The sequence below is a fragment of the Nerophis ophidion genome, linkage group LG20, assembly GCF_033978795.1.
Source record: "Nerophis ophidion isolate RoL-2023_Sa linkage group LG20, RoL_Noph_v1.0, whole genome shotgun sequence".
Taxonomy (NCBI): domain Eukaryota; kingdom Metazoa; phylum Chordata; class Actinopteri; order Syngnathiformes; family Syngnathidae; genus Nerophis; species Nerophis ophidion.
The window spans coordinates 10960431-10984424 of record NC_084630.1 but is presented as its reverse complement, the minus strand read 5'-3'; the positions used below and the strand labels follow the sequence as shown (position 1 = coordinate 10984424).

Here is a 23994-nt window from a genome sequence, read left to right as displayed (position 1 = left end):
ATTGCCTGAAATAAATGAATGAATGAAATAAAATAAGTGAAGTAAAGTGAATTACATTTAGCTTGGACTTAGACTTCTTTTTTATTGTCATTCAAATTTGAACTTTACAGTACAGATAAAATCAACATTTTGTTGCATTAGCTCATGGTAGTGCAGGAGAAAAAAATCAATAAGGTGCAGATATAAATAAAAAGATTCCTGTACAGATTAACATATTGCACTTGTGCATTTGCATCCACGTTTATGGATGTATGTTATATTGTCTTTATATTCCAGTGAGTTAATCCATTTTTATATAGCGCTTTTTTCTAGTGACTCAAAGCGCTTTACATTGTGAAACCCAATATCTAAGTTACATTTTTAAACCAGTGTGGGTGTCTTGCACAAGGACACGACAGTGACTAGAGACTAAAACCAAAAAAATATCCATCAATGCAGCTAGTTAATTTCACTAGTTTTTAGATTTTTTTTCCTAAAATCTAGCCTTTTTATCTTATATTTTGATAGGTGTTTTTTTTTTTTACTGTAGTCAGTGAACACAATACCTCGCCTCCTGCAACTCCATTCATGGGCGGCGTGACTTCTACTGCGACTTTGGTGCTGTTGGGAATTTTTTTATTAGCTCCCACTAGAAAAAAAAAACAACAACAAATACACACATTAGGGAATAAAACCACCAAGGAAAGAAAATATAAAAATGATAATGAAATGATGGATCAAGAGATGAAGAAAGTTGTGTCCATGATTTTGTTTCCTTTGTAACGTTGAAAAAAGCTATGACAAAATAATAATAAAAATACTTTCAGAATTCAATTCAATTCAATTTATTTTAATTTCATTAATTTATTTTAATGTTATTTATTATATTGTATGTTATTTTGATGAGGAGAAACTCACCTACACCGTTGGCACTAGCAGCCTCCTCTTTACACTTCTGTTTGGCCATTTTGTGAAGAATGGACGCCTTCTCTTTGAATTGTCCTGGAATTGGCACAAGCGCCATTACATTCTGTCTGTGTCATACATGCTAAAGCAATGCAGCACAGGACAGTAAGATTTGGCAGCGGGAATGATTCAGCGAAGCGCACTAATCTCTTTGTAACCACTATTTTATGTTAGTATATGCATGCATGACTTATATAAACACGATACAACGATATATACAACGATCTTTTCTACCTATCCATCCATTCATCTACCTCGGACGGATGTACCTTCATCGCTTAGAGGGTCCAGTGTGTGTATCATCAGCTGAAAGATGCTGTTCCTCATCAGTGAGTTGTGTAACGAAGCACAGCTGCCTTCCCTCTGTAACCTCGGTTTGGCCTGTGATTGTGAAGACATGCATACAATGTGTGCTTTTCTTTAAAAAAAAACAAAAAAAAAAAAACGTTTTACAAAAGCAACACTCACCATCAGTTTGTTGTCATCATCGGTAGGAGTGTTGACCTATGGAGAAGAGAAATTATTTTAAAGGGTTAATATAGAATTTCAGTAAAATGATGATTCACAAAAGGGAAATACAACATAGTATAAGGAAACCTAAATGATTGCTATGCTTGACAAAAATACTTTATTTTATAAAGATCACAAACATCTGTTCAAGGCCAATAGATATATCAATGTTGACAAGACTGTGGGACTTTTTCCAATTAAAGAATAATTCCATATTAAATCAAACTCGGGCAGTCTGATTTTGAATAGTTTACGCAATTAACCCCTTCATATGCAGTGCTGAATGACTAAAAATCCCTGAAATGTCTGTCATTGCATTTGTCCAAGTAGTGTTGGTCAGAATAATTGTATCTAAGTTATCACAAAACTTTGTGTATCAATGAGATAAAAGCTGCCTTTGATATTACCAATCAATCAAAAGGCTTGTAAAACTCCACTATGCAGGATGGGAAGCAACATGAAGGTGTCTGTTTCTTTGATGTATCGTAATCAAGAGGAATATTTTGTGTTTTGACCTGAGATCTACAAAGCCGAGATGAAGCAGGACCTGACCTCCCCTCCAGTCACCTTTTCTTTGAACTGTTTTGTAACAAAAGGCGACGGCTGTTTATGACCCCCCCTATCTTTAGAAACAGCTGTTGCCATGTAATCAGGGAAAGTCCAAATAAAAGAGGAGGCTTCCAAATATTTCGTCAGAGCGTGGTGGATGACTGTACAAAGAATACAGCCCAGACGTTTCCCCACAATTGAGCTACATTGAATTCTGTCTCTGTTTAATTCCTTGCTTCTTTGTCTGTTTAATATATCTCATCAGTGCCTGAACCTGACAGTGTTGCTGTCGTGCATGCTCAAATGCTCCGTTAGTGCGGTAATGACAGGCCGCGGACGCAAACAAGTCAATATAAAAGACACTAAACAGTACTTTTGTACTCTCTGGTGAACATTTTAGTACAAAAAATACCATGACAAAACAGTCAATCAACAAAAAAGTAATATACACTTGCAAGAAGGAGATTTATTTTCACTGAAGAACTTCCATCTTAAAATAGCACACTAGTAACAACACAAAAAGAGTATCAGGTCCACATTATAGTGCAGAAATATTTGTTTAGCAAATAAAACATGAACATTAAAGGTTAAAGGTGCATGTATATTCCCTTTTTTCTTGACTCTCTGTGCGTGAAACAAGAACCACCATTATTATGGATTGGAAATTAATCATATGTAATTGTGATTCAGGGCTTCACGGTGGCAGAGGGGTTAGTGCTTCTGCCTCACAATACGAAGGTCCTGCAGTCCTGGGTTCAAATCCAGGCTCGGGATCTTTCTGTGTGGAGTTTGCATGTTCTCCCCGTGAATGCGTGGGTTCCCTCCGGGTACTCCGGCTTCCTCCCACTTCCAAAGACATGCACCTGGGGATAGGTTGATTGGCAACACTAAATTGGCCCTAGTGTGTGAATGTGAGTGTGAATGTTGTCTGTCTATCTGTGTTGGCCCTGCGATGAGGTGACGACTTGTCCAGGGTGTACCCCACCTTCCGCCCGATTGTAGCTGGGATAGGCGCCAGCGCCCCCCGCGACCCCAAAAAAAGGGAACAAGCGGTAGGAAATGGATGGATGGAATTGTGATTCATCAAAATGTATCCACAGCAACCCTGTGATTAAGTACATTTAAAATGATAATCATTTGACGACACTAGATTACACGTTAAATAGAATAGCCTTAAAATTAATAATTTAATTTAAAAAATGAAGACAAATAATCTGCGATGAGGTAGCGACTTGTCCAGAGTGTACCCCGCCTTCCGCCCGATTGTAGCTGAGCGCCCCCCGCGACCCCAAAAGGGAATAAGCGGTAGAAAATGGATGGATGGATGGAAGACAAATAATTAAATGTTAATTATCGAATTCATATAAAATGATAACGATAAATACACTTTTGTATGTTGTTGCGTTTGCATCCTTGTGTAACCTTTAACAGTTCGTTCTATTCATTCTGTGCAATTCTATAATATATAGTTGCATCAAAAATGACATGTATTTGCAAATTAAACTTTAATTAATATAAACTGTTCTTACTCATGCATTATTTCCACTTAAGCTGTTTTATTGCAAACTACAGTACTGCCAATATAGTGCTAAAGTACATATCCTGCAATGTATTTTACCAGCAAAGTCGCTAGTAAGAGGTATAGTCGGATGGCTGAGCTAAATAATCTTTGATGTTGGAACCACTCTGAGCACCAGCGGAAAAATTGATGCAACAAATAAGTGACTTTTTGTATTCATTATGTACTAATTGTACTATTAGTAATCCCTAACATACATTCAATATTCACTCTGCATTATATTATGTTGTGGGAGTTACAGCACACAAGGAATCAAATTACACAAGTGCTGGCATGCAAGATTTGTGAGTGATGGTGTGCAACCCAATCTACGCTTATGGACGGAGTTTCTGATGTAATCTAATGATTTAATAAATTAGGAATAATTCATGACAGTACGGGTAAACAGAAGAAAGAATGAAGCATGTAGTCTGTGTATTACACTTTGAGTTTAGTGCAAGGAATAGAAAGACTTGCAACAGAGGTGCAGACACACTCTCATGATGGAAGCGTCAAGCGTTTGACCAGATAATCTCTTTAGCTTGAATTTGACAAGACACCTGCTGCTGTCATGGCAGCTAAACCAAGGTCAATGCAAGCAATGTTCTTCTGCAAAATATACTCAAAATGTATAACGTTCTTGCAGTAGCCCTCAACGCAGCTTTTAACCTCCTAAACTATGCCTCATCAAAGTAAGCCTAAGGACATCACATAAAACCCAATAATGTCGGGATAAGCGGTAGAAAAATGGTTGGATGGGTTTAACCAAACAATATTGTTGTTTTTTTAGATACATGTATTATTATTTTTAGGCAAAGTGCACAAAGGCACAGGAGGAAAGAATGCAGTGAAGAACCTTATGTATCATCCACGTGATCTGTGACCTGTGAGCTGACCGATTAGTTCCTGCTGCTTAATTCTCACATGGCTCATCAGAGAGGTTATACGCAACCTGCTGAATCGGCACACTGGACTAAATGTCCTCTTGCATGTTTTTGGCTACATTTTTAGTGCACTGCCTGAGGAATTGAGTTGTGCTCTAAATAATAAAATGATATAATTACCTCCATCACAGTGGAAATGATACAACAGGTAATCTACGAGGTGAAACTCCCAATTATATGTGATTTTTTTCCCCTTGAATTGTTTAATTGTTTGACATTTTAGTGAGGTTCTGTTAATGATAACGTTAATTACTTAACATTTAATACACTTTTTTTTCCAAAATTATTCTCCAAATGACTTATTATAGCAATTTTTTTTAAGATTACATTTCATGCAGTTGCACTAATAATACAGTACTTTCAAGATATGAATTTCCAAAATGCTTAGAGCAAATATAAATGTATTTTGACCAGTCCAATTTCTCAGATTTGATCACATATCAGCGATGGAACATAGTAAGAAAAAATATAGAGTATTCTTTTGAAATTGTTATTAGATATTCAACGATGTTCAGAATTTTTGCAGTTTGCATTGTGTTTTATAATATCCATCCATCCTTCCATTTTCTACCGCTTATCCCTTTACCTTGTAAATAAATGTTGTACAGTGTCTTCTTTTAAGAAGTGTGAGGATTGAAATCAACTGTGAATGGATCTACATATATGTATATGTGTGTTGTCTTAAATATGTTAAGTCTACCAAAGCTATTATTAGGAATAACACAATTAGAAAACGCTGGTAAACACCCTTATTTGTTGTCAATGTATAGCATTCCCTATGTGTGTGTGTGAGTGGGTGTGTATGTATTGCTGACTGTCCAGGCTGCAGGATTTAACCAGGATTAAACAGCAGAGGTCACCACTTTCAGAAGGGTCCCTTGCAGACCTGCATGAGTCTGACTGACTGGTAACCTGTTATCCATGCAGTCAAAAGACCATCAGACACTCTTAAAGCAAAACCAATCCTGACTATGATTTGTACTATAAATACTTCAACCGAATGTGAACCAGACTCTGTATTCACTCCATCCATCCATCCATTTTCTACCGCTTATTCCAAATGCCTGAGACAGTAACAATGGGATGAGGCCCGTAATAGTCCATATTACAATGGATAAAGTCCATAACAGACCATGATAATTCAGGTAAGGTGCATTAATTGATAGGGATACAGTGGTTCGGTTATAACTACTTGCATGTGAAATCTGTGATAGTATATCAAACTTGTATCATTCCAACATATTTTAACAGTAATTGCAATAATCTGAAATTATAGGAACAAATTCCCTAAATGTATGACTATAAAAAAAACAGCTCTTGTCTATTTGTATCAGGATGATATTTTTGCATTTTAGTATGGTTTGCTGGGATGTGTGTTTGCTGTCGTCACCGCAGGTAAGAAGTTGCTAAGGGGATCAGAGAGGATTGGTGTCTTTCGTGCAATCAGTTAAACCATCAGCACCTCGCTCACTTTTCTACGTAGAAAACTAAACTAACGGATGACATTGTGCAAAACAGTATCCCAAAATGCGTCCTATTAAGTCCCAATTGCGTGCTGTAAACCTGAGTTGAGAAGTGGGCGTCTTTATATGCTCCTCTCTATGATCTGGTGTGATTCTCTCTTGCCCCCAGAGAGCATCTGACTATTATTAGTGGCCCTAAAGGGATTGGAGAGCATTAACCTTCGGGATTATTTAGCAGCTACCGTTACCTGAGGACAGGACAGCTGGACATCAAGTGCTTGCAACCAAAAAGGAAACGCTCTTCTTTAGGGAGATGTTATGGAGCCGTGAGTAGAGCTGATTCCCAGAAAGGTGCCACTGTCACAGAACAATCTGGATGGACTACCATGGTGCTCAGAATTTTTAGAAGAAAGATTGTGTATCTTTCATATGAGCTTTTGGCGAGTTCATTCAATTGATAAAAACAAAAAAAAAAAACCAAGTCATGCTTTTTTCATTTGGTGGGTGTTCGCTAATGACCAGAGGGAGGAGCTTTCATGGTGATGCTGCACATCTTGTCTTAAAGCATTAAACGTTTAGTTATATTTACAGACGCTTGTCTTTGTTTGACCGTTAGCGCCGTTTTTACGACAGCACTGCAAAGCCCTCTCTAATTTGTACTTCCAGTAAGAAGTGATTGGGAGAGTGGCTGTCGAGTGATTACCATTGTGGGTGTGTTGGTACAAGGTCAAGGCACAGACAGCATGAGTCACAGAATAGGTTTAAAAAGGCCAAAAAAAAATCCAATAATTATTTTACTGCACCTCCGCAAATTTCAATGCTAGATAAAAACCCTCCATCTTTATCAACTCCATCTTCAAGCGATGATCTAAGTATGACATTTCATTTCAAAAAGCAAAAGCAGATGTGGAATAAAGCTGGACACCACTCAGGGTCTTTGCTGATTTACGGAAACTGTGTGAGCTTATTTATCAGTGTCATTGCAAAAAGGCTGACTGAGTTCTAGTTACGAGTGTTCTAAAAGTACATCGATTGATTGATTGAAACTTTTATCAGTAGATTGTACAGTACAGTCAATATTCCGTACAATTAACCACTAAATGGTAACACCCGAAAAAGTTTTTCAACTTGTTTAAGTCGGGGTCCACATAAAGAAACCGAAGAGAAAGCCTGGTCCTCAAATAAACACATCTCTGGATCTGGTCCCATCCAAGCACTGAAGGTGGGCGGAACCTGACAAATATTTACATCCTTTCAAAGAGGAATGTGTTAGAGTTCCAATGTATCAATCTCCTTTATCAAGCTGTTTATCTACCTCTTATCTGCTCCGAGTTCATCACATTTTGTGTCCCCAGATTGTCACTAAAGTTAAAGTTAAAGTACCACTGATAGTCACACACACCAAGTGTGGTGAAATTACCCTTTGCATTTGACCCATCCCCTTGATCACCCCCTGGGAGGTGAGGGGAGCAGTGAGTAGCAGCAGCGGTGGCCGCGCTCGGGAATCATTTTGGTGATTTAACCCCCAATTCCGACCCTTGATGCTGAGTGCCAAGCAGGGAGGTAATGGGTCCCATTTTTATAGTCCTTGGTATGACTTGAACTCACGACCTAACCGATCTCAGAGTGGACACCTTAACCACAAGGCTACTGAGCAGGTTACACTAGATGTGTAACTGCAGATGAACGGCGCAACAACGGAACGGGCCCGCCATCCACTATCCGGCAATCCACACTGCTGTTGTGCAGCGAAATAGCGTCGACTTTTACGAGATGTTATCATTTGATAAAGGGGAGTTGTAGTAAAGTGAACCACAAACAGTTTATTCTGACAAACACACACACCAATCATCCATCCATCCATCCTGGCTGGAGCCTATCTCAGCTGCATTCGGGCGGACGGCGGTGTACACCCTGGACAAGTCGCCACCTCATCGCAGGGCCAACACAGATAGACAGACAACATTCACACTCACATTCACACATTAGGGCCAATTTAGTGTTGTCAATCCACCTATCTCCAGGTGAATGTCTTTGGAGGTGGGAGGAAGCCGGAGTACCCGGAGGGAACCCACGCAGTCACGGGGAGAACATGCAAAGTCCACACAGAAAGCTCCCGAGCCCGGGATTGAATTTAGGATCTTTGTATCAATTCCCTGCTTTTCCGGCCCCCGTATCAGCTTATATATGACATAGGCCTGTAGGGGTGTGGGAAAAAATCGATTCGAATTTGAATCGCGATTCTCACGTTGTGTGATTCAGAATTGATTCTCTTTATTTTTTTTTTTTAAATCGATTTTTAAAATTTTTTTATTTGATTTATTTTAATTGTTTTTTTTAATCAATCCAACAAAACAATACACAGCAATACCATAACAATGCAATCCAATTCCAAAACCAAACCTGACCCAGCAACACTCAGAGCTGCAATAAACAGAGCAATTGAGAGAAGACACAAACACGACACAGAACAAACCAAAAGTAGTGAAACAAAAATGAATATTATCAACAACAGTATCAATATTAGCTATAATTTCAGCATAGCAGTGATTAAAAATCCCTCATTGACATTATCATTCTTTCTTTCTTTCTTTTCTTAGTTTATTTCGAACATGACATACATACAACATTAAACATCAGTTAAATTCATAATTTCGCAATACACAATACATCATGTCCGAAAAGGAGTAGGAAGAAGCAAAGCTTATTTAATCCTACCCCTTTTCCACTTCAGAGCGCCCACAATATATACATTCATTCACTGACCTTCTTTACAGCAAAATAGCAAAATAGCAAAATGACCTGTATGAGTGATTAACACAGCAGTTTTCTAACATGTACTTAATTATTTCAGTCATTATTAACATACTAAGATGAAGAATATCTTATTTTCAATAAGTTTGAAAGTGTTTCTCATAATACTTCTTCTTTGTACTTTGTAAGCATTATTAATTTAAACATCCTCTTAAACTGGCTCATATCAGTACAATGTTTAACTTCTTTACTTAATCCATTCCATAATTTAATTCCACATACTGATATGCTAAAAGTTTTAAGTGTTGTACGGGCATACAAATGTTTTAAGTTAGATTTTCCTCTAAGGTTATATTTCTCCTCTTTAGTTGAGAAGAATGGTTGTACATTCTTTGGTAGCAGGTTATAATTTATAATTTAATTCGACATTTATAAAAATAAAAAAAAGAACAATAGTGTCACAGTGGCTTACACTTGCTTCGCATCTCATAAGCTTGACAACACACTGTGTCCAATGTTTTCACAAAGATAAAATAAGTCATGTTTTTGGTTTCTTTTAATAGTTAAAACAAATTTACATTATTGCAATCAGTTGATAAAACATTGTCCTTTACAATTATAAAAGCTTTTTACAAAAATCTACTACTCTGCTTGCATGTCAGCAGACTGGGGTAGATCCTGCTGAAATCCTATTTATTGTATGAATAGAGAATCCTTTTAAATCGGGAAAAAAATCGTTTTTGAATCGAAAATCGTGTTGAATTGAAAAAAAAAAAAGGATTTTAAATCGAATCGTGACCCCAAGCATCGATATTGAATCGAATCGTGGGACACCCAAAGATTTGCAGCCCTATAGGCCTGCATAACGCCATCCAGCTGCCCTGGATATGCCATGTATACGATTTGTTATTTTTATTTTAGACATCCAAAATCACCATGTCCTCATCCATACGTGCATTTGTGCACATGCAACTTATTGTCCAACACAAAAGGATTTTAGCTAACTTGAACAGATGAGTTGCGGGGACCGGGCAAATATTGGAGCTTTGTGTATATTTAGAGCTGGAATGCACAGTGCCACCAACAAGGCAGTGTTGTTACGTATTCCAGCAGTGGAAACTGAGCAAATTAACTTGAATAAAAACAGAATCGTTATCGAGGCGTCGTTCTGCCCCCCGTTACGTAACCCAGTGGAAATGCGGTGTAATTCCCTGACCATTAAATGACACATCCTACTCTGTGTGGGATCATTGGGGAAAACATACGATACCAAGCTTCACAACTTTAGGCTGCCTTTTTTAAATGTTACATTTATATATTAAAATGGTCCATATCAGGGAAGTTTGGGCTTCCCTGCTTAGGCTGCTGCCCCCGCGACCCGACCTCAGATAAGCGGAAGAAGATGGATGGATGGATGGATATATCAGGGGTCGGCAACCTAAAATGTTGAAAGACCCATATTGGACCAAAAATACAAAAACAAATATGTCTGAAGCCACAAAAAATAAAAGCCATATTATATACAGATAGTGTCTGTCATGAGATATAAATTGAATTAAGAGCACTTAAAAGAAACTAAATGAGCTCAAATATATCTACAAATGAGGCATAATGATGCAATATGTACATATAGCTAGCCTAAATAGCATGTTAGCATCGATTAGCTTGCAGTCATGCAGTGACCAAATATGTCTGATTAGCACTCCACACAAGTCAATAACGTCAACAAAACTCACCTTTGTGCATTCATGCTCAAGGTTAAAAGTTTGGTGGACAAAATGAGACGGAAAAAGAAGTGGCATAAAACACGTCTTAGAAAGTCGGAGAACGTTAGACATGTAAACAAACTACGGTGAGTTCAAGGACCGCCAAAATTAGTAGGACAAAACGGCGCTCGCCAAATACTCTAATCAGTGAAGCATGTTTAATACAAACAGTGTGCTTTATAGCAATTAGGGAAGTTTGTGTCATGTTTGTCCTCCTACAGAAACTATATTAAAATAAAAAATATATTTTTTTATATTTGTTCCTGCGATGAGGTGGCGACTTGTCCAGGGTGTACCCCGCCTTCCGCCCGATTGTAGCTGAAATAGGCGCCAGCGCCCCCCCGCGACCCCGAAAGGGAATAAGCGGTAGAAAATGGATGGATGGATGTTTCCTCTCATTTTTTTCCAATTTTCATACATTTTTGAAAAAGCTCCAGAGAGCCACTGGGGCGGCGCTAAAGAGACCCCCGGTCTATATGTTCTCTGCTATTGCCCAAAGTCGGCTGGGATAGGCTTCAGTTTCCCTATGACCATGAACAATTAAGTGGTATCGTAAATTAGTGAGTGGAATTACTCTTTGTCGTTCTGTAGCAACCAAAAAAAATGTCAATTTAAGACTACAATGTGGACTCGTGGGATATGGATGGAAGAGCAGAGAAAGCACACTGTTCATGCTTTTGACAAAGTGACTAAAGGATGGTATTTAGTAGGGCTGCGGATCTTCATTATATATCGATGTTTTCGATTCAACGCGATTCTCGATTCAAAAACGATATTTTTCCGATTCAAAACGATTCTGTATTCATTCAATACATAGGATTTCAGCAGGATCTACCCCAGTCTTGACCTTGGGGTCACGATTCGATAATATATCGATTTTTTCGATTCAACTCGATTCAAAAACGATATTTTTCCGATTCAAAACGATTCTGTTTCGATTCAGTACATAGGATTTCAGCAGGATCTACCCCAGTCTGCTGACATGCTATTAGAGTAGTAGATTTTTAAAAAAAAAAAAGCTTTTATAATTGTAAAGGACAATGTTTTATCAACTGATTGCAATAATGTAAATTTGTTTTAACTATTAAACGAACCAAAAATATGACTTACTTTATCTTTGTGAAAACATTGGACACAGTGTGTTGTCAAGCTTATGAGATGCGATGCAAGTGTAAGCCACTGTGACACTATTGTTCTTTTTTTATTTTAATAAATGTCTAATGATAATGTCAATGAGGGATTTTTAATCACTGCTATGCTGAAATTATAACTAATATTGATACTATTGTTGATAATATTCATTTTTGTTTCACTACTTTTGGTTTGTTCTGTGTCGTGTTTGTGTCACCTCTCAATTGCTCTGTTTAGTGCAGTTCTGAGTGTTGCTGGGTCTTTTTGATTGATTGATTGATTGGTACTTTTATTAGTAGATTGCACAGTAAGTACATATTCCGTACAATTGACCACTAAATGGTAACACCCGAATAAGTTTTTCAACTTGTTTAAGTCGGGGTCCACGTTTATCAATTCATGGTCAGGTTTGGTTTTGGAATTGGATTGCATTGTTATGGTATAGCTGTGTATTGTTTTGTTGGATTGATAAAAAAAAAATTTTTTTAAATTAATGAGAATCGATTCTTAAATCGCACAACATGAGAATCGCGATTGGTATTTGAATCGATTTTTTCCCACACACCTAGTATTTAGAGATAAATGTAAGGATGGAGGCATGGACGGACGGATGGATGTAGGTAGGAGTGGATAGATGGACCGATGGATTTCTGGAGGTAAAGATTGTTGGATTGTTCAGTGGATGATTAAAATATATATGCACTGATGGATGGAGGGATTGATGTGAAGATGGATGGTTGGGTACAGAAGAGGAGATCTAAAAAAAATTAGAAGAATGGATAGAGTGACAGAAAATGTGATGGCTGGACAGATATGTGGATGGATTTATTGCCAGATGAATTGGGTAGAGGTTGGATGTATGAATGGAGGAGCAGAGGACTGATGGGTGAGTGAATGGAGGAAAGTGTGGATGGATGAGGATTGGATAGGTGAATGGGCTGATGGGATGATTGACGATTAGACAGACCAATGGATTGATGCATGCATGAACGAGTGGACTTACCTTAGGTGCGGTCTCCATCATGTCCACCTGGTTGCTGCCCAGCAGTCTCTTGATGAAAAGTTCTACTTTGGCGTTGAACTTCATAAAGGTCACGTAGGTGGTGTAGCACATGAGCAGGCCTATACTTTCCCCCAGTGTGATTTGATTATCCAGAAAGAAGTAGATCAGCATAAGCAAGCCGATAATATAGAAGGAGACGTCTCTGAACAGAGGCCACCAGGTGAGGTTCAGCACCTCTTTAGAGAACAGGGCGCACATCCCGATCACAAACAGGATGTTGAAGACCGCAGAGCCTACGATGGTGCCGATACCCACGTTGCTGTGGGAGACGAAAACTCCTATGACGGAAGTGAAGAGCTCTGGAGCCGAGCCGCCTGCAGCCATGAAGGTGGCCCCCGCTACGTCGTCAGAGATCTGTAGTTTCTCGGTGATAACAGTGAGCGCCGGGACGAAAAACTCATCACACACAATTGCTAAAGCTATGAACATGTACAACATGCCAAACATATGTAATACTACAAAGCCCTGTCGTCTGTCCTCCACGCTGAAATAGTCTGTGGGGTAGTCCCCATGGTTCATCTCAATTTCGGATGTCTGATGGGCCCCCACTGTTCCGGCCAGAAGGTCAGAGTCGTTCAGATGCTCCAGAAGAGTTCTTTGGGGCACTGCTCCCTCTCCTGAGCCTTCGGAATCAGGCTCTTTGGCCACCATGGTGGTGACAAGAGAAAAGGCACTCCATGAACACACCGTGCAGACCACTGCCATGCTTAAGATGAAACCCAGGATTCGCCCAGGTCGAAGTTTTCTTCTCATGCCTTGGTAGTGTTGCCTCATGCAGCTGCGAGGAGGTCTGAGAAGAGGAGCAAAGCTGGATAAAGCCATGGCGTCTTGACTTCTTCTTGACAGGAGTGATTCCATCATGTTTGCTTCTCAGGTGGAAGTGTGAGTACAACCCCACCCACCACCAAAAGATGGGTTGGTGGTGCTGTTGGCTACGAAGGTGGGGGTTTAACAAGCCACACTGGTTCACCGATTGGTTTGCATGTTGCTTCTCTGGTGCTTCTCTGGTTAAAGGCCCTGCAGTCGGATTCCAGGGTCTGGTCCATTTAAAGGTTTCCTCATATTAGTCGCTGTAAAACAACACAAATGTTTTAATGTATAGAAGCAAAATAAATGAATGCCCCTATGTTGGACATTGGCATTCAAAAAGGTAAGCCTTTTTGAACATCATGTACCCATCGACCACTATATTATGACCACTTATACAAGCTAAGCGAGATTAAATACAAAGCCCAATTTTGATTGACACCATCACTAACGTACAATTGATCAGTATTCTGTTTATTATGGTTGCATTTTGTTGTACAATATTACAAAACCCAAAACCGGTGAAGTTGGCACATTGTGTAAATAAAAACAAAATACAATGATTTGCAAACACCTGTCAACTTATATTCAAGTGAATGCACTGCAAAGACAATATATTTAATGTTCAAAATGAGAAACCAATTTTTTTTTGCAAATAATCATTAACTTCAAATTTAATGGCAGCAACACATTGCAAAATAGTATTTTTACCACTGTGTTACATGGTCTTTCCTTTTAACAACACTCAGTAAACATTTAGGAACAGAGGAAACCAATTTTTGAAGTTTTACAGGTGGAATTCTTTCCCATTCTTGCTTGATGTACAGCTTAAGTTGTTCAAAAGTCCGGAGTCTCCGTTGTCGTATTTTATGCTTCATATACGCCACCCATTTTCAATGGGAGACAAGTCTGGACTACAGGCAGGCCAGTCTAGTGCCCGCACTCTTTTACTATGAAGCCAGGGTGTTGTAACACGTGCAGAATGTGGCTTGGCACTGTCTTGCTGAAATAAGCAGGGGCGTCCATGAAAAATACCTTTCTTAGATGGCAACATACGTTGCTCCAAAACCTGTATGTACCTTTCAGCATGAATGGTGCCTTCACAGATGTGTGAGTTACCCATGCCTTGGGCACTAAGACACCCCCATACCACCACAGATGCTGGCTTTTGAACCTTGCGCCTCTAACAGTCCGGATGGTTATTTTCCTCTTTGGTCCGGAGGACACAACGTCCACAGTTTCCAAAAACAATTTTAAATGTGGACTTGTCACTTTTCCATTTTGAATGGAGTCCATCTTAGATGAGCTCGGGCCCAGCAAAGCCGGCGACGTTTCTGGGTGTTGTTGATAAATGGCTTTCGCTTTGCATAGTAGAGTTTTAACTTACACTTACAGATGTAGCGACGAACTGTAGTTACTGACAGTGGTTTTCTGAAATGTTCTTGAGCCCGTGTGGTAATTTCCTTCACACACTGATGTCGGTTTTTGATGCAGTACCGCCTAAGGGATCGAAGGTCCGTAATATCATCATTTACGTGCAGTGATTTCTCCGGATTCTCTGAACCTTTTGATGATATTGCAGACCTTAGATGATGAAATCCCTAAATTCCTTGCAATAGCTTGTTGAGAAAAGTTGTTCTTAAACTGTTAGACAATTTGTTTGCGGATTTGTTCACAAATTGGTAACCCTCGCCCCATCCTTGTTTGTGAATGACTGAACATTTCATGGAGGCTGCTTTTATACCCAATCATGGCACCCACCTGTTCCCAATTAGCCTGTTCACTTGTGGGATGTTCCAAATAAGTGTTTGATGAGCATTCCTCAACTTTGTCCGTGTTTTTTTGCATGTTGCAGGCATGAAATTCTAAATGAGCTAATATATGCAAAAAAATAACAAAGTTGACCAGTTCCAACGTTAAGTATCTTGTCTTTGCAGTCCATTCATTTGAATGTAAGATGAAAAGTATTTGCAAATCATTGTATTCTGTTTTTATTAAAGATCTACACAACGTGCCAACTTCACTGGTTTTGGGTTTTGTAGAAACAGCTGTCAATATGATGCAGTGTAGCTGTGCACCACTATAAATGACCAAATAACACTTTTTTTTTTTTTTTTAATTGAACACTATTATCTTGACCAATTGCAGTAGTTGACAAGATGGGGCCTAAAATATGAGTTGTAACTTATTTCATATTGTTACTTTCATACGGTTACATTTTATAGACCAAATTCACTCTGGTTGATCACATTTACAATTAAGCTTCTTTTTTTTTTTTACAATGCGACTGGTAATATTTAATCTACATAGAGTAGGTAAACAAAAGTGAAATGCACTTAAATTCAACGTTACGTTACAGCACATGTGTTAAACCAGTGGTTTTCAACCTTTTTTCAGTGATGTACCCCCTGTGAACATTTTTTTGGGTTCAAGTAACCCCTAATCAGAGCAAAGCATTTCTGGTTGAAAAAGAGAGATAAAGAAGTAAAATACAGCACTATGTCATCAGTTTCTGATTTATTACATTGTATAACAGTGCAAAATATTGCTCATTTGCAGTGTTTTTTCTTGAACTTTTTGGGAAAAAAAGATATAAAAATAACTAAAAACTTGTTGAAAAATAAACATGTGATTCAATTATAAATAAAGATTTCTACACATAGAAGTAATCATCAAGTTAAAGTGCCCTCTTTGGGGATTGTAATAGAGATCCATCTGGATTCATGAACTTAATTCTAAACATTTCTTAAAAAAAAAAGACATCATTAACATCAATATTTATGGAACATGTCCACAAAAAAATGTAGCTGTCAACACTAAATATTGCATTGTTTCATTTCTTTTCACACTTTATGAACTTACATTCATATTTTGTGGATTTATTATTCAATAAATATATTCATAAAGGATTTTAAAATTGTTGCTATTTTTAGAATATTTAAAAAAAAAATCTCACGTACCCCTTGGCATACCTTCAAGTACCCCTCGGGGGTACGCGTACCCCCATTTGAGAACCACTGTGTTAAACAAACCATATCTGGCCCTCCAGATCATTCTACATGGCCTGTGAAAGCCTGGAAATAATTTATGTCAATATCAATTTTTTACTAAATGTATTTGTTGACAGAAAAAATACATGTCCTGCATGAAATGGCATATCTTTTCAGATTTAATTTTTATTCTAATCATAATAATGATTAGAATAACTGGCAGGACAGTCACTTACTATAAAGAAAAAAAAACTACACTGTTTTTTTCCATTTACAATAAAGTTCTGTAAAAACAAACAAACACTGTTTTATAGTAAAATTCTGGCGGACGAGCTATACTTCCTTACTGTAAAATCTACGGAGAGTGCACCTAAAAAAATATGTAATAATCAAATGCATAAGCAATTGTAATAGTATCATAAGGAAAATATTTTTATATTCATATTAATTTATTCGACACTGTTACAAGTGGACCTCTGAGGGCAGCCATACTGTAACTGTGATGGATGGGTTGGGATGTTATTTCTTTCAAAGCTTGATTATATCAAGTGCTTTAAAAAAAAAAAAAAATCTACTGATTAAAACAATTTTAGGTTATTATTAGGCCATTCAATCATATTTTTTTTTACCACTTCTCTGCAATAGGGTCACTAGTGAGCTGGACCCCAACCAAGCTGACTTGGGGTAAATGGTGGCGTCTAAGGACACTTATTGACAAACAGATATTCTTCATTCACATTCCCACCTATGGACAACTTAGAGTCTACAAGACCCACTTAAGACCCACTTTTATTCTTTGGCTTTTAACACTACGTGAGTTGTGTGGTCCTCTGCTCTCTGTTGTCCTCTGTGTTTTTTATACACTTTGATTTCTATTTTACTGTTTTAATTGATTTTACCCTTTAAAATAGTTTTTAATCATATTTGTTTTTATAGGTTTTATATTTATTTATTTTTTGTTTTTATTCAGTCATTGGTGGAGCATAATATATATATATATATATACTTTTTATTAAATTTTATTTTATTTTTTAAATTTTTTACAATTGTTTTTAACATGGCTGTGCAGCACTTTGGAAACGTTATTGTTGTTTAAATGTGCTATATAAATAAAGTGGATTGGATTGGATTGGATCTACAACATGCGTGGTAAGCCACACACACGAAGAGAACATGCGAACATCACAGAAATAAATTGTATTGGTAGAGAAGGCCAGTAACGTGGTGGGAGTGGAGCTGGACTCTCTGGCGGTGGTGTCAGGGAGGAGAAGTCTAGCAAAACTCCTAGCCATTATGGACAACACCTCCCACCCACTACACTCGGACCTTTAGGAGAGAATGAGCACGTTCAGTAAAAGGCTCGGACGTAACACGGAACGACACAGGAGGTCCTTCATACCGACAGCCATCGGACTGTATAATGTATATGTTCCTTGACTGCACTTAAATGTAGAATATATTTATACTATTCATATATTATATATATAATATATGTTATATATTATTTATTATTGTCTATTGTGAGCGAACAGTGATGCTGAATTTCCCCCAGGGATCAATAAAGTACTTTCTATTCTATTCTATTCCATTTATTCTATTGATGTGCAGCTGCCTTATAACATACTGAGAACCTGTGAGCATCCTCGGACATTAGTGAAAGCTCATTATAGGACTCTGTAATCCTTGAGAAGATATACTTAGATAAGCCACAGACCCGACACACTGATTCTGCTTTACTCAGATCACAAGCAGACACTAACAAAACTAATTTGTGACATTTTTAACTAAAAAACAACACGCACTAAAAACGCGCAAATATCTTGGCATATCCAACGAAGCTTATCTTTAAGAAAATCAGGGCACTCTGTAGGAAAAATAACATCTTTTTGGCATGTATGCAAGCAAAAACAGCAGTCAAATATGCACATTGGATATCATACCCAACTAGATCTCTTCAGATCAGCCGGAGGTTCTTCAGCCAGCAGGCTGGAAGATGACAGGATATTCCAATCCCAATGGCAAAGGTGTTAAGATCCCAACAGGAAATTCGCAGTGAGATCTTCCTCCCAGAGCAGAGATCAAGTTCCAAAGCGACCAAGTCAGACTCCAAACAGCAAGTGCTCCTCCCTCCCCATCTCTCTCTCTCTCTCTCTCTCTCTCTCTCTCTCTCTGTGTTCCTGCCCTCTTCCCTGCTTTCTGATGTTCAAGGGTGGTCCTACTTTCTAACGGTCTCCCTCTCTCTCCCACCTCCCTCCTGTTTCGTCTCCTCATCTTCGCACCCAAGTCGATGGGAGTTGTCAGTCCCAACAAGCTTACGGCGCAATAAAGCTGCAGCCTTTCGTGCCATCGGGTCACAGGCCTGTGCATAAAGACTGTTCTCTGATGTAACGGTAAAGTTTAATGCTTGCTGTTATGGTTTGGGACATAAATTCATGCATGCATTCTGTGTCATTGCATACCATTTTTAGATTAATTTGTACATTTTCCAATTCTGCTTACTTTGGAACTTTTCAATCAATCAATCAATCAATGTTTATTTATATAGCCCCAAATCACAAATGTCTCAAAGGACTGCACAAATCATTACGACTACAACATCCTCGGAAGAACCCACAAAAGGGCAAGGAAAACTCACACCCAGTGGGCAGGGAGAATTCACATCCAGTGGGACGCCAGTGACAATGCTGACTATGAGAAACCTTGGAGAGGACCTCAGATGTGGGCAACCCCCCCCACCCCCCCCTCTAGGGGACCGAAAGCAATGGATGTCGAGCGGGTCTAACATGATACTGTGGAAGTTCAATCCATAGGGTTCGGTCCTTGTCCCTGTACTCTACAGCATCTACATGCTGCCGCTAGGTGACGTCATACGCAAATACGGTATTAGCTTTCACTGCTATGCTGATGACACCCAACTCTACATGCCCCTAAAGCTGACCAACACGCCGGACTGTAGTCAGTTGGAAGCATGTCTTAATGAAATTAAACAATGGATGTCCGCTAACTTTTTGCAACTTAACGCCAAAAAAACGGAAATGCTGATTATCGGTCCTGCTAGACACCGACCTCTATTTAATAATACAACTTTAACATTTGACAACCAAATAATAAAACAAGGTGACTCTGTAAAAAATCTGGGTATTATCTTTGACCCAACTCTCTCCTTTGAGTCACACATTAAAAGCGTTACTTAAACGGCCTTCTTTCATCTCCGTAATATCGCTAAAATTCGCTCCATTTTGTCCACTAAAGACGCCGAGATCATTATCCATGCGTTTGTTACGTCTCGCCTCGATTACTGTAACGTATTATTTTCGGGTCTCCCCATGTCTAGCATTAAAAGATTACAGTTGGTACAAAATGCGGCTGCTAGACTTTTGACAAGAACAAGAAAGTTTGATCACATTACGCCTGTACTGGCTCACCTGCACTGGCTTCCTGTGCACTTAAGATGTGACTTTAAGGTTTTACTAATTACGTATAAAATACTACACGGTCTAGCTCCAGCCTATCATGCCGATTGTATTGTACCATATGTCCCGGCAAGAAATCTGCGTTCAAAGGACTCCGGCTTATTAGTGATTCCTAGAGCCCAAAAAAAGTCTGCGGGCTATAGAGCGTTTTCCGTTCGGGCTCCAGTACTCTGGAATGCCCTCCCGGTAACAGTTCGAGATGCTACCTCAGTAGAAGCATTTAAGTCTCACCTTAAAACTCATTTGTATACTCTAGCCTTTAAATAGACCTCCTTTTTAGACCAGTTGATCTGCCGCTTCTTTTCTTTCTCCTATGTCCCCCCCTCCCTTGTGGAGGGGGTCTGGTCCGATAACCATGGATGAAGTACTGGCTGTCCAGAGTCGAGACCCAGGATGGACCGCTCGTCGGGACCCAGGATGGACCGCTCACCTGTATGGGTTGGGGACGTCTCTACGCTGCTGATCCGCCTCCGCTTGAGATGGTCTCCTGTGGACGGGACTCTCGCTGCTGTCTTGGATCCGCTTTGAACTGAACTTTTATGAAATAAATTACAAAATTACAAAACACTGGTGTGGTGTGGTTTGTTTTCCCAGAAGGCAAAGGAACTGCACCGGTCGTGGCATGAAGGTAAAGGCATATTTAATATTTTACTCAAAAAGTACCAAACAAAAGGCGCTCACAGCGGAGGCAAAAAACTTGACCAGGGAAACAAAAAACAACCCGGAGGCAAGCGTGCCTAACGCACATAAAAGCAAAGGCAAAACTGAGGACATGAAACATGAACTAAAAAACTCACTAAACTGTTACGTCTGTTCGGCATTGTGATGCCGGGTTCGATTCCCTCGAGGATGCGTCAAGTGAACACAGCAAAGGTAAGAATATAAACAATTCATTTAACGAAAAGGATCTATGAAACAAAACACTGGTGCTAATGAAAGGCAAACCAAAGACGCTAGCGTGAAAGCTAGGATAAAAACACAAGGAAAACTAAAACTTGGTACGAGGACACAAAAGAGTAAACAAAAACATTCAGCATGAAAGCTGGAAAATAAAGTGGCTTAGCGTGAGAGCTAGCGAGAGAATACATACGATGACAGAGAGCAGGCGTAACTTGTTGCGTGAAAGCAAATTTTGAACCCAGGCTGAACAAACAAAAGAGGACGGCTTATAAAGTGACGGTGATTATCTGTAGCAGGTGTGCGGGGCGTGAGCAGCAGGTGAACTGATGTGTAACCATAGTGATGGACAAAAACAGGAAATAAACGGGTCAGACTGAGAATGAAAAAACAAACATGTGAAGATCTGAGCAGCAGATCGCAACATAAACTGTGGCTTGAAAACAAAACTTACACATGGGCGGAAACTATGGACATGAAACAAAACTTACTTGGCAGAGCATGAGTCAATGGCATGAACAGCAAAATCAGAGTATTGAGTATAGTCGTAACCGGAGTGTTGAGTATAAGATGCCAGGCCGACTGCCTGGCAACTACAAGCTTAAATAATAAAGACATGATTAGTGACAGGTGCGTGAGTCCGAACACATGGTGAAACTAATGGTTGTCATGGTGACAAAACAAGAGTGCACAAAGAGTCCAAAAACAAACAGAACATAACCAAACAATACATCAATCAATCAATCAATGTTTACTTATATAGCCCTAAATCACTAGTGTCTCAAAGGGCTGCACACACCACTACGACATCCTCGGTAGGCCCACATAAGGGCAAGGAAAACTCACACCCAGTGGGACATCGGTGACAATAATGACCCAGTGGGACGTCGGTGACAATGATGACTGTGAGAACCTTGGAGAGGAGGAAAGCAATGGATGTCGAGCGGGTCTAACATGATACTGTGAAAGTTCGATCCATAATGGATCCAACACAGTCGCGAGAGTCCAGTCCAAAGCGGATCCAACACAGCAGCGAGAGTCCCGTTCACAGCGGAGCCAGCAGGAAACCATCCCAAGCAGAGGCGGATCAGCAGCGCAGAGATGTCCCCAGCCGATACACAGGCAAGCAGTACATGGCCACCGGATCGGACCGGACCCCCTCCACAAAGGAGAGTGGGACATAGGAGAAAAAGAAAAGAAACGGCAGATCAACTGGTCTAAAAAGGGAGTCTATTTAAAGGCTAGAGTATACAAATGAGTTTTAAGGTGAGACTTAAATGCTTCTACTGAGGTGGCATCTCGAACTGTTACCGGGAGGGCATTCCAGAGTACTGGAGCCCGAACGGAAAATGCTCTATAGCCCGCAGACTTTTTTTGGGCTTTGGGAATCACTAATAAGCCGGAGTCCTTTGAACGCAGATTTCTTGCCGGGACATATGGTACAATACAATCGGCAAGATAGGATGGAGCTAGACCGTGTAGTATTTTATACGTAAGTAGTAAAACCTTAAAGTCACATCTTAAGTGCACAGGAAGCCAGTGCAGGTGAGCCAGTACAGGCGTAATGTGATCAAACTTTCTTGTTCTTGTCAAAAGTCTAGCAGCCGCATTTTGTACCAACTGTAATCTTTTAATGCTAGACATGGGGAGACCCGAAAATAATACATTACAGTAATCGAGACGAGACGTAACAAACGCATGGATAATGATCTCAGCGTCTTTAGTGGACAGAATGGAGCGAATTTTAGCGATATTACGGAGATGAAAGAAGGCCGTTTTAGTAACGCTTTTAATGTGTGCCTCAAAGGAGAGAGTTGGTTCGAAGATAATACCCAGATTCTTTACCGTGTCGCCTTGATCACAAAGACACGACAAACACAAATATAAATATAAATGTAACTATTGTGCAGGTGGAATATTGACATTAAATGGCGGGTAACAAATGGTAGTAATAATTGCAGAAAGAAACCACACTTTAAAAGCTAAAAATGCCATCCATCCATCCATTTTCTACCGCTTATTCCCTTTCGGGGTCGCGGGGGGCGCTGGCGCCTATCTCAGCTACAATCGGGCGGAAGGCGGGGTACACCTTGGACAAGTCGCCACCTCATCGCAGGGCAGCTAAAAATGATCATTAGAAAAACAATTAGAATATATATAGAAACATTTAAATTTTAATTTGAAAACAATTTGAAAAAAAAAATTAATTTTCCTTAGGGAACTCTCCTGAGGGAATCCATAAAGTACTATCTATCTATTTCAAGTCTTAAATCAATTCAATCCAATCCAATCCACGTTATTTATATAGCACATTTAAACAACAATAACGTTTCCAAAGTGCTGCACAGCCATGTTAAAAACAATTGTAAAAAAAATAAATGAATAAATAAAATAAAATTAAAAAAAAGTATATATATATATATATTATGCTCCACCAATGACTGAATAAAAACAAAAAATAAATAAATATAAAACCGATAAAAACAATATAAAAACAAATATGATTAAAAACTAGTATTTAATCAAATAAAACACACTATTAAATAATTGTGATAATGAAAATCTGACATAAAAACAATGATAAATAATCAGGAGGGATTGGAATGAAATCAATACACAGAATATACAGTAAATAGAAAATTAGAAGCATATTAGATAAGCATTTGACATTACAATTTACACATTGAACATGGTTGATTGAGCCCAAAATAAGTACATTTTTTAAATTATAAGCAATAAAAACAATAGAATACGCTCGTGTACGCACATGAATTATCTGATTGGCAGGGGAAAAAAACACACCAAAACTGTTGGATTTAAATAATCCCGCCCTTTGTTTCTCACCTCCTACTGTTCCTATCCAATTAAACAGGAGCATACTTAATGGCGTGGCCTGCACACTTTCACTCACCAGTAAATGTTGCTTTAGAGAGATTAGAGGAAGACTGCATCCTGAGCCTGCAAAGACCCCTTTAAATCCTTAACTGCTAAAAGTATTTACTGTTTAACTAAATGATGATGACAGAGAACGAGATGCAGTCTAATGTGACTGTTTCGATTATGATCTTTTAAAGATTCTGTATTTGGGCCAGAGTTGCTATGTTTAGGCCTATGCGATGTCCCAAAGAGGCTAAACTTGTTACG

The 23994-nt window shown here is 39.0% G+C and overlaps 1 protein-coding gene across 3 annotated transcripts in view; it reads right to left on the bottom strand.

The window, feature by feature from the left end:
• LOC133538722 (sodium/potassium/calcium exchanger 2-like) overlaps window positions 1-18718 on the bottom strand; it is a 34878-nt gene extending 16160 nt beyond the window's left edge. Inside the window, exons 1-6 of one of the 3 annotated variants that reach the window (XM_061880445.1) lie at window positions 18421-18718; window positions 12624-13753; window positions 1414-1449; window positions 1200-1326; window positions 898-981; window positions 546-628 (exon numbers count right to left, since the gene is read on the bottom strand). In XM_061880445.1, the coding sequence (XP_061736429.1) occupies window positions 546-628; window positions 898-981; window positions 1200-1326; window positions 1414-1449; window positions 12624-13544 (1251 nt within the window). In that variant the 5' untranslated portion in view covers window positions 13545-13753; window positions 18421-18718. The remainder of the gene's footprint in view (window positions 1-545; window positions 629-897; window positions 982-1199; window positions 1327-1413; window positions 1450-12623; window positions 13754-18420) is intronic. The other 2 variants (XM_061880446.1, XM_061880447.1) reach the window with 2 other exon arrangements.
• Window positions 18719-23994: the final 5276 nt, after the last annotated feature.